The 12,979-nt window shown below is 40.0% G+C and overlaps 1 protein-coding gene across 1 annotated transcript in view; it reads left to right on the top strand.

Moving 5' to 3' along the window:
- Nucleotides 1-12,778, top strand: part of EPHA4 (EPH receptor A4) — a 148,440-nt gene extending 135,662 nt beyond the window's left edge. The window contains exons 14-17 of the mRNA XM_004376355.2: nt 1,785-1,934; nt 5,271-5,464; nt 11,553-11,708; nt 12,042-12,778. Coding sequence (XP_004376412.1) covers nt 1,785-1,934; nt 5,271-5,464; nt 11,553-11,708; nt 12,042-12,156 — 615 coding nt within the window. The 3' untranslated portion in view covers nt 12,157-12,778. The remainder of the gene's footprint in view (nt 1-1,784; nt 1,935-5,270; nt 5,465-11,552; nt 11,709-12,041) is intronic.
- The last annotated feature ends 201 nt before the right edge of the window (nt 12,779-12,979 follow it).

Below are 12,979 nucleotides of genomic sequence, written 5' to 3'. Positions count from 1 at the left end.
TAGACAAGATAAAGCAATGTTTCTAGTTGTTTGGCTACCGAATCTGAGAGTGTATATAAAAGATATATAAAATATTTACAATACACAAGGTTTCCCAGTGTCTGACGGCCTTCATTTTACTACTAGTAGATAAGCAGGGATTAGGGCACAGTTAAGAGTTATATTAGTTAATGGCTATGCTGTCTTAGCTTGGCAATCTGAATATTAAATTCTAATAAAATAAACACAGTGTCATGAAACAGTTATTGGCCATTAAGGTTGACCCTGCTAAAATCAACATGGAGCAGACAGTTACTAGCCATTTTCCTCCTTTAATGATAGCCACTTTGCATCTGCAATCGTAAGCACGGGGTTTTTGGGTTTTGAGGGGGCAGGGGCAGTATTTAATTTTGAGGGTTCTAGTTTTTATTCTAATATATACTCTGTTTTGAATTCCAAGTCCACTTCATTTAGAAAAGAATGCATCTTTGTGAATGCTGAAGATCTTTTTTTTTCTCCCAGTAGCTGAAAGGAGGAAAGTTAAATGATGCTTCTAAAATGATACATTTACGTAGATAAACCTTAGCCAAATATTCAAGGAAGGCAGAAAGTAGCACAAATGTCCTATTGTACGTGACAAAGATAAATGTAATGCACTGGTTTTTCAGAGTAAACTGCTGTGAATCCATGCAATTTCCAGTACAACTGATTGTCCTGTTTAAACCAAAAACAGATTGCCATCGAGTGGATTCCCACTCACAGCGACCCTATAGAACAGAGTAGAACTGCCCTATAGGCTTTCCAAAGCTATAAATCTTTACAGAAGTGAATGGCTGCATTTTTCTCCCACAGAGCGGTTGGTGGGTTCAAACCGCCAACCTTTCAGTTAGTAGCCTAGTGCTTAACCACTGCGCTGCCGGGGCTCCCTTTGTCCTGTTTAGTAGCCCCAGTAAAGTGAAGAAAACTTTTAAATGATCTCCACCTGAACAGTTTAAAGGACTTGACTGCAAGTTGAATCGACTTCCCAAGGTGGGCCCCTAGGAAATTTGAAACGCCTTGCCTAAAAGCATAAACAAACAAGAGACATTTTGGTCATGTTGAAATAAGAGAATCAGTTCAAGCAGAAAAAGAATTGCTTTTGAAACTTTTCTTTGGTAATATTCAGTCACTTTACCATTTTTGCAGGTGTCTTTTTAAAAATTAGATAATAACTAGGATTCTGCTCTCCTTTGAAGTCAGTAATGGCTTTAGCATCTTTTGTTACCTGGGCTTCCTGTATCGTGATATTAGCGTATCATCTTCTAACAATGTGGGGCATGTTTTTATGCTCTAGTGGGATGATGATGTGATGAGTTAGGCACTTTCATGTTTAAGTCCTTTAGTTCATGATTTCCAAAGCAATGGTAAGCATTGACTTTGTGCTGCTAGACGAGAGAATCCCAGAAGTCAAGATGAATGTCAGCTGCACATCCATTGATACGCCACAGATACCATATGTATTTTGTAAAGCTTGCGATTCCTTCTCTTCTACAATATGGCCTTAGGCAGAGTCAGATAATAGGTAAACTTTTTAAAGATAATTAAACATATTACTTGTTCACTTCCCTGTGACTAAAGGAAACATATGAGGAGCAGTGTCTCAACCTGGAAGACTTTATTTAAAATAAACAAGTTCCTTATTATTGTTTTGGGAACTATCCCCGGAATGCTGTTGTCCTGCTTGGCAAGCAGTAACAACGTCCAGAGACTAAAGTGGCACAACAGTGATGTACTTAGGGAATAACTTATGGCTCAAATGTTCACAGGGTGGCAAGATTCCTATCCGGTGGACTGCGCCAGAAGCAATTGCCTATCGTAAATTCACATCAGCAAGTGATGTATGGAGCTATGGAATCGTTATGTGGGAAGTGATGTCGTACGGAGAGAGACCCTACTGGGATATGTCCAATCAAGACGTGAGTCCCTGTGTTCTGAAATATATGTCCTTGCATTGAGATTCAGGAAGTTGTGCATTACTTTATGATGGAATGCGCATTGAGGTTGAAATGATATATTAAACTTAAGATTTTTAATACAAATGTATCTAGTAATCTAATTCAACATTATGGTCATGGATTTCAAGGACAAAAATTAGATGGCCTAAATAGGATACTATGGGAAATGGATAGAAGCACAGATAGATAAATGATTTGAAATCGTACTTTTACTTGGCTAACTTTTGAAGCTGTGTGGAAACAAATTTAAACTTCAGAATTTAAGAAAATACAAGGACATGTGACAAAACACATTTCACATGTGATGAAATTGGCATGAAAGGTTTATTGGAAGAAAACTAGTAAATATTTTAAAGTTGGCATAGTTGTCATTAGAGCTTGCCCCTTGAGGACTCTAAAATAAAGCTTCACTAAATGACCCTTTGTAAATTATGCATATCCCTTTAAATGTACCATCTGGACTACTTCATAAGGGAGTATCCACAATGCCTGCAGTTTCAGAAAAGCATTCAGTAATGACACTAATAAGATTCCAGAGTAATAGAATTTAATTACAAACATCTCCAGTGAGAAAGAAAGGGCGGTGGGGGGAGACCTAAACCGGGGGGTCTTCCTAGAACATTTTTTAGCTAATTCTGGGAAGGTTTTAGTTAGTTCTAGAAGGATGGAATATCAGATCAAAATAAGATGGCCACCTATACTTTTTTGAACTCTTCCCTAATTTTTTGTCTGAGGTAGAAATGTCAACATAGAGTGTTTACAAATGAATGGTATTCGATTTATCAATCAGAATTACATTTTAGTAGCAGTCTTCCTTTAAAACTTCTCTCTGATGTGGAATGTTACCTGACGGTCCGCCTTGCCCTCCTGAGTCAACGGGAAGTTGCCAAGTCTTGACAATTAAACTAAGAACCAGGTGCACTTAAGAAATATGATGCAGCATCCTTATCAATGAAAGGATGTTCAGAGCAGTAGAGAAGCTCATGTGCTCCATGTCTGGTGGGGTAATAAGAATTCTCTACTCTAACTAGATTAAGGGGAAGGGCATGTTGACATTGTATTATATGTAAATTATAAAGGCAGATTCATAGCAGATGGGAAGAAAGACAGCAGCTAGCATAACTGGTGGATAATTACAGGCTGGAAAAAGACTATAGGGGTGAAGAGTGTGCAATCTGTTGTTTGCTGCAATAATACTATGCCACCTTCTTAGAGCAACATTTTGATTCACGTTAGAGATGCTCGGAGGGACAAAGGCAAACCCCTTAAATGAGCAAGTAGTGCATGTCTATATTTATTTAATTATTTGATATGTAAGCACTCCTTTATTTCAAGTGAGGGTCATAGCCAAATGCTCGTAAGGGCAGACTCTCTATAAAGATATTGTCAGTTTCCCTGTGCTAAATATCTTCGGACTTGTAATTTCAACCGTTTAGATAGTAAAATAATTGTTGTTATTTTAAACTTTCCAGTTGTCTGGTTTTACCCATGAAAAAGCATCTCAAGCCACTTCTCAGAGATAATATCGATCTGTCGTTCACATGTGTTTGTCTCTGTGTTGGATTCTATGTAGAACAGGAATCAATAGGAAACGTAACTGGAGAATTACTTTCATGCCTAGAATTCATTTGGCATATGGCGAATGGAGTGAAAGTAACTGTTGAAAATATGTCAGACTTATCAAGTGTTTGTTTTAATCCTCTGCACCCCACACCGCCAACATTCAGCAGTAAACTGAGACAATATGCTTTATTAACCCACAAGCCATCTCCCAAGCTGGTGGCAGATAGGGAGTTTATGAAATAATATTAATCAGTCTGAGGGCTATTACAGATTGCGTTACCCTGGCATCAGCCCAATGTCACTTGCATTCTCATCAATTTAATGTGAAATGTTTTCATCAAGTGTACAGTCAAGACTATGCACCTGGAAAGATAAAAGAAAATCTGAGGATCAAACTGACCTATGCAATCTTAGCAGGAGAAGCAAGTAATACTAACACAACAGAATGCTGGCAAAATGCATGGGAAAAAAGTCTCTGAGAGCTTAATGATTTGCAAGAGGAAGCAGTCATTGGTTGAAAAGACAGCAGAGCTATCTGTACATAGAAACAAGGCCCAAATGAACTGATCATTTTCCCTTGAAGTTGTTGAACAGGCATTGGATTCATCACAGGTGAATCCAATGTGCTCATTGAGCTCTGTGGTCACTAAGATGGTTGTAGCCCCTAGTTGGTTCGCTATTAGCTATCATTTTCATAGGGGTGGGAGGGAGAAAGAAGAATTGATTTAAAACAAATAAAACTTATACAAAACCCAAAACAAACAACAAATCCTCCAGAATCTCATGTGATAACCATAAACAAAGCCTATGAGTAGCCAAGAAACTATGAGGTATAATCTCTCTTCAAATTCCGTAGCAGTCATACCATATCACATCACTGGATTCACATCCTGAAGGAGGAGAGCAAAGAAGAAAGCCAATAAGAAAAATACTATAATGCTTGTGAAGACAGATCAGAAGAATTAGAATTAGAAGAAAGACTATAAAATGATTTATGTCTCATAGGCAGAGAGCACCTTCTATTAGAACTTCCTTCCTTAGATATATGAAGGTCCATTGTAAAATGTAAATGCCCTAGAAGAAGACCTTTAAGAGGGTTAGTTGACAACCAGCTGAGACCAAGAAAGGGATACAGAATTGATATCTGAGGGGATAGTCTTCCAAAAGGACAAATGACACCTGGATGGAGAAGTGTGAGGAGTGGGCTATTTCAGAGAGGGGCAGTTTCAGGAGGTCTGGCTGGTGGCCTCGGTGTTGACCCACACACTGCCTGAGCAAGAGGACACAGGCTTTAAATGATGCAAAGGGAATTCCATTTTGGTGGCAGCTGTCAACTTTTGCTAAGAGTGTGTAGGGGTGCTGATGCTGAATAGCAGAAGGGGGAGGAGTAGTGGGCAAGGCCCTGTGACCTCTGAGGGCCATCACCAAAGCTCTCATACCATGTTGCTCATCTGATGGGGTTCTAACCATCAAGGAACATTGATGCGTCTTCATTTTAGAGTTTCAGATTGGCATTGCCTGCCATTTGAGAACACCTCATAGCAACAGCTGGCTTCCCTTTCCTGTTGCCAGGAATACTCAGGTCCAGCTTTGGCTTCTGTGAAGGAGTTGGAGCTGTTCCCATGCTCAGGCCTGCTGGCAGCTTAATATACAAGGAACATGCCTGCTGGGGAGGGTGAACCTCTAACAACAGCTTGCCTGGCAGCTTAACGTACCATTCTGTGTCTTCGATAGGTGATTAAAGCCATTGAGGAAGGCTATCGGCTCCCGCCGCCAATGGACTGCCCCATTGCACTCCACCAGCTGATGCTAGACTGCTGGCAGAAGGAGAGAAGCGACAGGCCTAAATTTGGGCAGATTGTCAACATGTTGGACAAACTCATCCGCAATCCCAACAGCTTGAAGAGAACGGGGACCGAGAGCTCCAGGTCAGCCATGCTTGCTTAATAGTGATGTATGAAAGAATACATTAGAGGTGGCAGGCAAGCGGTGACTTACTTCAATTCCTGCCTTTTCATCAGAGGCCACTTCCTGGCTCTCTGCAATCTGAGTGGCTTTTTTCTCAATTAGTGGAGTATTTACAGTAGTTCCACTTACCACTTTGCAGAGCCTAATACCTGTCATAGGAGCTTGGCTGCTGACCAAAAGGTCAGCAGTTCGAATCCATCAGCCACTCCTTGTAAACCCTATGGGGCAGTTCTACTCTGGCCTACAGGGTCATTATGAGTTGGAATCGACTCGATGGCCATGGATTTTAATACCTGTCAGGCCTCAAATTGTTATAAGAAAAACATATATAAAAATAATAACAACAAAGAAATAACTGAAGTGCTTATTTTATGATGCTAGACCTGAAAATTTAGGAAGAAAGATGAAATATGTTCTTGGAAGATGTTCAGGTCAGATACTGTGTTTTAAATAGGGAAAGGAACATTGAATTAGCAAGAAATAGCATTAGAGAACAGCTCCTTAAGCACTGCAATTTTAAGTTGATTTGTAAAGTGTTAATTATAGCAAGAGATTCATTAGTTTTCAGGTCTTATGGTTTCTCTTCTGAGTCTTTCAAGAGTAGAAGGAAATAGGGCCAAGATAGAAACTGATCTAATTACAAAACATGTAGGTGAATGTAAGTGTACTGCAAGTCCTATAATGCAAAAGGAACTTTTCTACATGGGGACTGCTCGAGATTCAGCATACCTAGATAGCAGTCCCAGCTGCAAGGGTGTAGACCAACCTTATCAGATACATTTAAGAAGACAGGCACAAAGACCTGCATGGGGCACCTAAACCCACTGCTGTCGCGTCAATTCCAACTCATAGCAACTCTGCAGGACAGAGTAGAATTGCCCCATGGGATTTCCAAGGCTGTAATCTTTATAGAAGCAGACAACCACATCTTTCTCCTGAGGAGCAGCTGGTGGGCTTGAACCATCCATCTTTCAGTTAGCAGCTGAGCACTTAACCACTACACCATCAGGGCTCCTACATGGGGCACTTACTCTTCTCCAGATCTGAACTTCTCAAAGGCTTCTCTTTTATCAGGACCCTGAGTTAAAAATAGGACATTTTTTCCCACAATAACCAGGCCCTTCCAATTAGTCTTTGCAGATACTATGCTCTCTAATCTTTCTTCTGAAAACTTAGCCTGAAGATCCTGGAAGGAAGAAACACACTTATTTTTATAATACATGAGAAGAGAATTTGGGTAATCAACAGAGATACTGTCTGTTCTCCTCCAGGCTTTCAAATCCCTTAGCATTGGCCACTTTACAAAGACCTCAGTGTTCAACTACTTCTTAAATAACATGGGGCTGAATCCACATTTTACCCCTGCCACTTTCTAGCTGAGTGATCTAAAAAAAAAAAAAAATCACCTAGTACAGGCATACCTCAGGGATAATGCAGGTTCGGTTCCAGACCACCACAATAAAGCGAATATCGCGATGAAGAGAGTCACAAGAATTTTTTGGTTTCTCAGTGCATATAAAAATTATGTTTATACTATACTGTAGTGTATTAAGTGTGCAAAAGCATTATGTCTAAAAAAAGCAATGTACGTACCTTAATTTAAAAGATACTTTATTGCTAAAGAATGTTACCCATCATGAGTCTTCAGTGAGTCATAATCTTTTTACTGGTGGAGGGTCTTGCCTCAGTGTTGATGGTTGCTGACTGATCAAGGCAGTGGTTGCTGAAGGCTGGGATAGCTGTGACAGTTTCTTAAAATAAGACAACGATGAAAGTTTGCCACATCAGTTGATTCTTCCTTTCATGAAAGACTTCTGTGTAGTATGCTGGGCTGTTTGATAGTATTTTACCCACAGTAGAACTTCTTTCGAAATTGGAGTCAAGCCTCTCAAACCCTGCCACTGCTTTATCAACTAAGTTTATGTAATATTCTAAATTCTTTGTTGTCATTTCAACAATGTTCACAGCATCTTCACCAGGAGTTGATTCCATCTCAAGAAACCACTTTCTTTGCTCATCCTTAAAAAACCTCTCCTCATTTGTTAAAATTTTATCATGAAATTGCAGCAGTTCAGTCACATCTTCAGGTCCCATTTCTAATTCTAGTTCTCTTACTATTTCCACCACATCTGCAGTTATCTACTCCACTGTCATCCATGAGGGTTGGAATCAGCTTCTTCCAAACTCCTGTTAATGTTGATGTTTTGACTTCCTCCCATGAATCACAAATGTTGTTAATGGCATCTAGAAAGATGAATCCTTTCCAGAAGGTTTTCAATTTTCTTTGCCCAGATCCATCAAAGGAATCTCTGTCTATGGCAGCTATAGCCTTATGAAATGTATTTCTTAAATAATATGACTTGAAAGTCGAAATTACTCCTTGATCCATGAGCTGCAGAATGGATGTTGCTGAGCAGTAGGTCTCAACATTGGGCTTAAAATATTCAGTAAACTATGTTGTAAACAGATGTGCTGTCATCTAGGCTTTATTGTTCCATTTATAGAGCACAGGCAGAATAGATTTAGTGTAATTTTTAAGGGCCATAGGATTTTCAGAATGGTAAACAAACATTGGCTTCAACTTTAAGTCACCAGCTGCATTAGCCCCTGACAAGACAGTCAGCCTGTCCACTGAAGCTTTGAAGCCAGGCATTGACTTCTCTCTAGCTGTGAAAGTCCTAGATGACATCTTCTTCCAATATAAGGATGTTTTGTCTACATTAAAAATCTGTCGTGTAGTGTAGCCACCTTCAGCACTTGTTGCTTCATCTTGCGCTTTTATGTTATGGAGACGGCGTCTTTCCTTATACCTCATGAACCAACCTCGGCTAGCTTCAGACTTTTCTTCTGCAGCTTCATCAGCTCACTCAGCCTTCATAGAATTGAAGAGTTAGGTCCTTGCTCTGGATTAGGCTTTGTCTTAAGGGGATGTTGTAGCTGGTTTGATCTTCTATCCAGACCACTAAAACTGTCTCCATATCAGCAATAAGGCTATTTCGCTTTTGTATCAGTCATGTGTTCACTGGAGTAGCACTTTTAATTTCCTTCAAGAACTTTTCCTTTGCATTCACAACTTGGTTCACTATTTGGCACAAGAGACCTAGATTTCAGCCTATCTCAGCTTTCAACATGCCTTCCTCGCTAAGCTTAATCATTTCTAGCTTTTGATTTAAAGTGAGGCACCTGTGAGATTCCTTTCACTTGAACACTTAGAGGCCATTGTAGAGTTACTAACTGGCCTAATTTCAATATTATTGTGTCTTGGGGAGTAGTGAGGCTCAAGGGAGAGAGACAGGGAACAGCTGATTGGTGGAGTAGTCAGAACACATACAACATTCATTGATTAAGTTCACCAACTTGCATGGGCACGATTTGTGGTGCCCCAAAACAATTGCAATAGTAACATCAAAGATCACTGATCGCAGATCACCATAACAGATATAATAATAATGAAAAAGTTGGAAACAGTGCGAGAATTACCAGAATGTGACACAGAGACATGAAGTGAGCACATGCTGTTGGAAAAATGGCCCTGATAGACTTGCTCAACTGCAGAGTTGCCACAAACCCTCCATTTGTAAAAAACGCAGTATCTGCGAAGTGCAATAGAGCGAAGCCCAATAAAATGAAGTATGCTTGTATTTCTGGGCTGTGTTTTGGTCTTCTGTTTTCCAAGAAGATGAAAACAGTTGACTGTAAGACACCTCCTTTCCAAGTCTAGTTGACTTCTTTGATTCCAAGGTAGATCTTTAGCTCCAGATCCCACATATTTTGTCCAAAGGTCCTAAGGCCAGCTCTTTGGTGATTCTCCTGCTAGCATAGGCTATTCAGCCACTGATACTGCATAATGACTACTTTAACCCAACATGCAGAACAAATTGAGTTATTGGATACACTTTTTTCAATTCTAAATTTTTCTCACTGATGGTATTTAAATAGCTTTGACACTTTTTACTGCTTGCTGATAATGGGATATGTAGTATAACATGGTATGTGATTTAGCGCAAAATTAGGTAGGTATCAAAGTATTCCACAAAGCGTACAAAGACTTCCAGAGCAAGGCTAAAAATGACCCTCGGACTTCATTGATATTGAATGAGAGTATTTTCATCCTAAGGCCATTTTGACCTTCCAGGCACCTAGAGTCCACATCTTTGCCCTACTGGTGCTGCTTTTTTTTTTCCAAGTTAGAAGTGAATGCAAATGATTGGTCTTTATTTAATTATGAATATTATTGACAAACATCCAACAATAAATTAAATGTATGAAATTTTAGGTGCCAGTATTTGTTATCCAGTCAAAATTAGAAGAAGAAATAAATTTTGATTATTCTTACTGCAATGATCTGCAGAATTTTACTCAGAAAATCGGATTTAATTGAGCTAATAGACACAAAAGAAAGGTCACAAAGGCAAGCTATTATTTGGACAAAAAACTGATAATGCAAATCTTCATTAAGGTATTTATATAAAAACAGTAATTCAAATCAAAATAATTTAGGTAAAATGTAAAGAATGGAAGTAGAAAATTAATCAAGGCATTATGTTGACTTAATTTTGTTTTCACAAGAAAATGAGTTTTCAATTGAAAATTCAGTAGTGATGATATAATTCTGGTGAAAATACTTGTACTCACAGACATAGCCTCAAGATGAAAATCTGGTCAACATGATAATATAAAAAATCTCTGTAATTTCTAGAGAATAAGGAAGCTCAAGAAAATAGAACATAACAAGTGGCAGTATTGTTATATAGGTCATTGTAATAAAGATGGTATACGAAATAACTCTATGAAGGTCTACCCTGTGGTTATTAAATAGTTTGATGATGAAGATAACTATAATTCTCTTAATAAAGCCTACCTATAAATAGGTGATTTTTTGTATACCAATATCACAAGGAATCCAACATTCCTGCCTTGAACTGTAGTAGTGCTTGACAGTGACCTAATAAAAAACACCTGGCCTGAGAAATGCATTAAACTAATAAATAAGTTAATAAGAAGCACTTTGAATTTGCTGAAATCATTATTTAGGTGCTCCAACAAGGGAATACGAGAAGCGCATTCCACAGTCCAAACAGGGATCAAAGTGGCCATTCTTCCTGCTAGTCTTGGCACACGTGCTGGTCAGACGTGGGTTGATTAAAGAGGGGATTAACTCCCTGCTGTCCCGAGTTTGTTTGGATGCACTGAGCCTGCCTGCAGACCTGGCTGGATACATGCTGGACTTGAACTCTCACAGCTTTCTCCGCTGCCATCAAGTCTGGCAGGCTGCAAGCTCCCACTTCCCCTTACGCATACTTCACTAGGGTTTCTATAGTTGCCCAACTAACGGCTGTAACATGTAGTGCTGGCAGGGGCCAGACTCTTCTGCAAAGACTGAGCAGGTTTCGGCCACAAATATTCCCCTAATTTTTACCCCAGGCTGGCATGTTAAAAGATCTGCTTATGAGCATTAATGCACTAAGAAGTCTGCATAAAACAAATGTGGAAAATGGAATTCAGAACAAATAGGGTGATTGCTGAGAATTCTTGCTTCCATGCAGGAGACCCAGATTCTATTCCTGGCCAGTGCACCTCATAAGCAGCCAGCCACCCGCCTGTCAGTGGTGGATTGTGTGTTGTTGCTATGATGCTGAACAGGTTTCAGCATAGCTTCTAGACTAAGATAGACTCGGAAGAAAGGTCTGGCAATCTACTTCTAAAAATAAGCTAATGAAAACCCTATGGATCACAACCCAATCCACAGCTGATCATGGGGATGGCGCAAGACTGGGCAGAGTTTCGTTCCATGGTGAATGGGGTGACCGTGAGTTGGGGGCCAAATCAAAGGCAGCTCACAGCAGCAGGGTGGTCGATAAATCTTTTGGCAACTTTGTAAAATTTAGGGCAAAAATTAGTGTGAAGACATTTGAGCGTTGGGTATTCTATCTAAACTCTACCCTTGCTGTTTCAGTTCCCCTTGCCTAATTTAGGCAAGCTGACTTCTGAGTCTTGATGTCTCACTCAATACCTCTTGTTTTCTACACTTGCTCATTGTCTTTCCAGACCCAACACTGCCTTGTTGGATCCAAGCTCTCCTGAATTCTCTGCTGTGGTATCGGTGGGTGATTGGCTCCAGGCCATTAAAATGGACCGGTATAAGGATAACTTCACAGCCGCTGGTTATACCACGCTAGAGGCTGTGGTACACATGAACCAGGAGTAAGTACTCAGCGATATAACACCAAAGGGTAAATCTGGATTTAATAGTATTTTTTTTTTTTTCTGCTTTGTGCTACGTAATCATCCTCCTCATTCAAAAATAGTAATTAAACGAAAACCGGAATGCCTCTCATTTTGATTGAGTGTAATTTTACACGGCCTCCCTAAAGCCACCTACATTATTGCATTAGATTGCTTAATTAAACATTCTGATACACCTGCCTTGTTGTGCTGTACTAATTGTGGCTGATTCAAATGTGTGTCTGCATGAAACCTGGAAGAGAGATTCTCAGCCCATGTGACTTTTTCTCTCGTTTTTCCTCCTATGTACAGTGACCTGGCAAGAATTGGCATCACAGCCGTCACGCACCAGAATAAGATTTTGAGCAGCGTCCAGGCCATGCGAACCCAAATGCAGCAGATACACGGCCGCATGGTTCCTGTCTGAGCCAGTACTGAATAAACTAAAAACTCTTGAAATTAGTTTACCTCATCCATGCACTTTAATTGAAGAACTGCACTTTTTTTACTTCGTCTCCACCCTCTGAAATTAAGGGGAAAAAGAAAATCTGCAGCGTTGCTTGGTGTACAGATTGCGGAAACTGTGGGGCTCATGGAAATGACAACCCGTCATTGGAATTAGACTTGGAACAAATTGTTTCTCAGAAGTACTTCTGTAAAATACATGTACCTGTATAAATAGAACATCACCTCTGAGTTCTGATGCTGTATTTGCTGCCAGACACTGAGCTTCTCTGAGACACCCTTGCTCCTCTCTCTGTTTCAAATGACGACTGTAGTATTTTGTTTGTGGGATAACTGGCAGGCATCCCTCTTTCACTGGAATGAAGACCATGCCCTGGAACATTTTTGAAGGACTCCGTTGTAGCTTTTAGGGCTTGGTTCATACCATGGAAAAAACCTAGGCGGAAACCATGTAGCTCAGCAGTGGTATTCCTTCATGCTCTGTGGAAGCATGGCTCAGGTCGCCTGGGGATCACTATTAATATGGGGGGCTGGAAAGAAAAGGAACGTGGATTATTAAAAACAAAAAACCCCAACACTGCTCCCCCATAACTGGACAAACGAGGTCTGTTTCTTTGGGCCTGAGGCTGTGCCATATAAAGTCTTGTTTCGGGACTCTACAAACTTATTGTAACTACCTTATGGATAGTGGGCTGTGACAATCTTAAATAGGGAGCTTTTACACGTCTCCCTATTAAAGGAGCAACCCCAAATCTTAAAGGTAAGTTGAAAGAACCAGCAGCGGA

Source organism: Trichechus manatus, unplaced genomic scaffold (genome assembly GCF_000243295.1).
Source record: "Trichechus manatus latirostris isolate Lorelei unplaced genomic scaffold, TriManLat1.0 scaffold00041, whole genome shotgun sequence".
NCBI classification, from domain to species: domain Eukaryota; kingdom Metazoa; phylum Chordata; class Mammalia; order Sirenia; family Trichechidae; genus Trichechus; species Trichechus manatus.
Note: the sequence above shows the minus strand (reverse complement) of the source record. Positions and strands in the feature narration are given on the sequence as shown.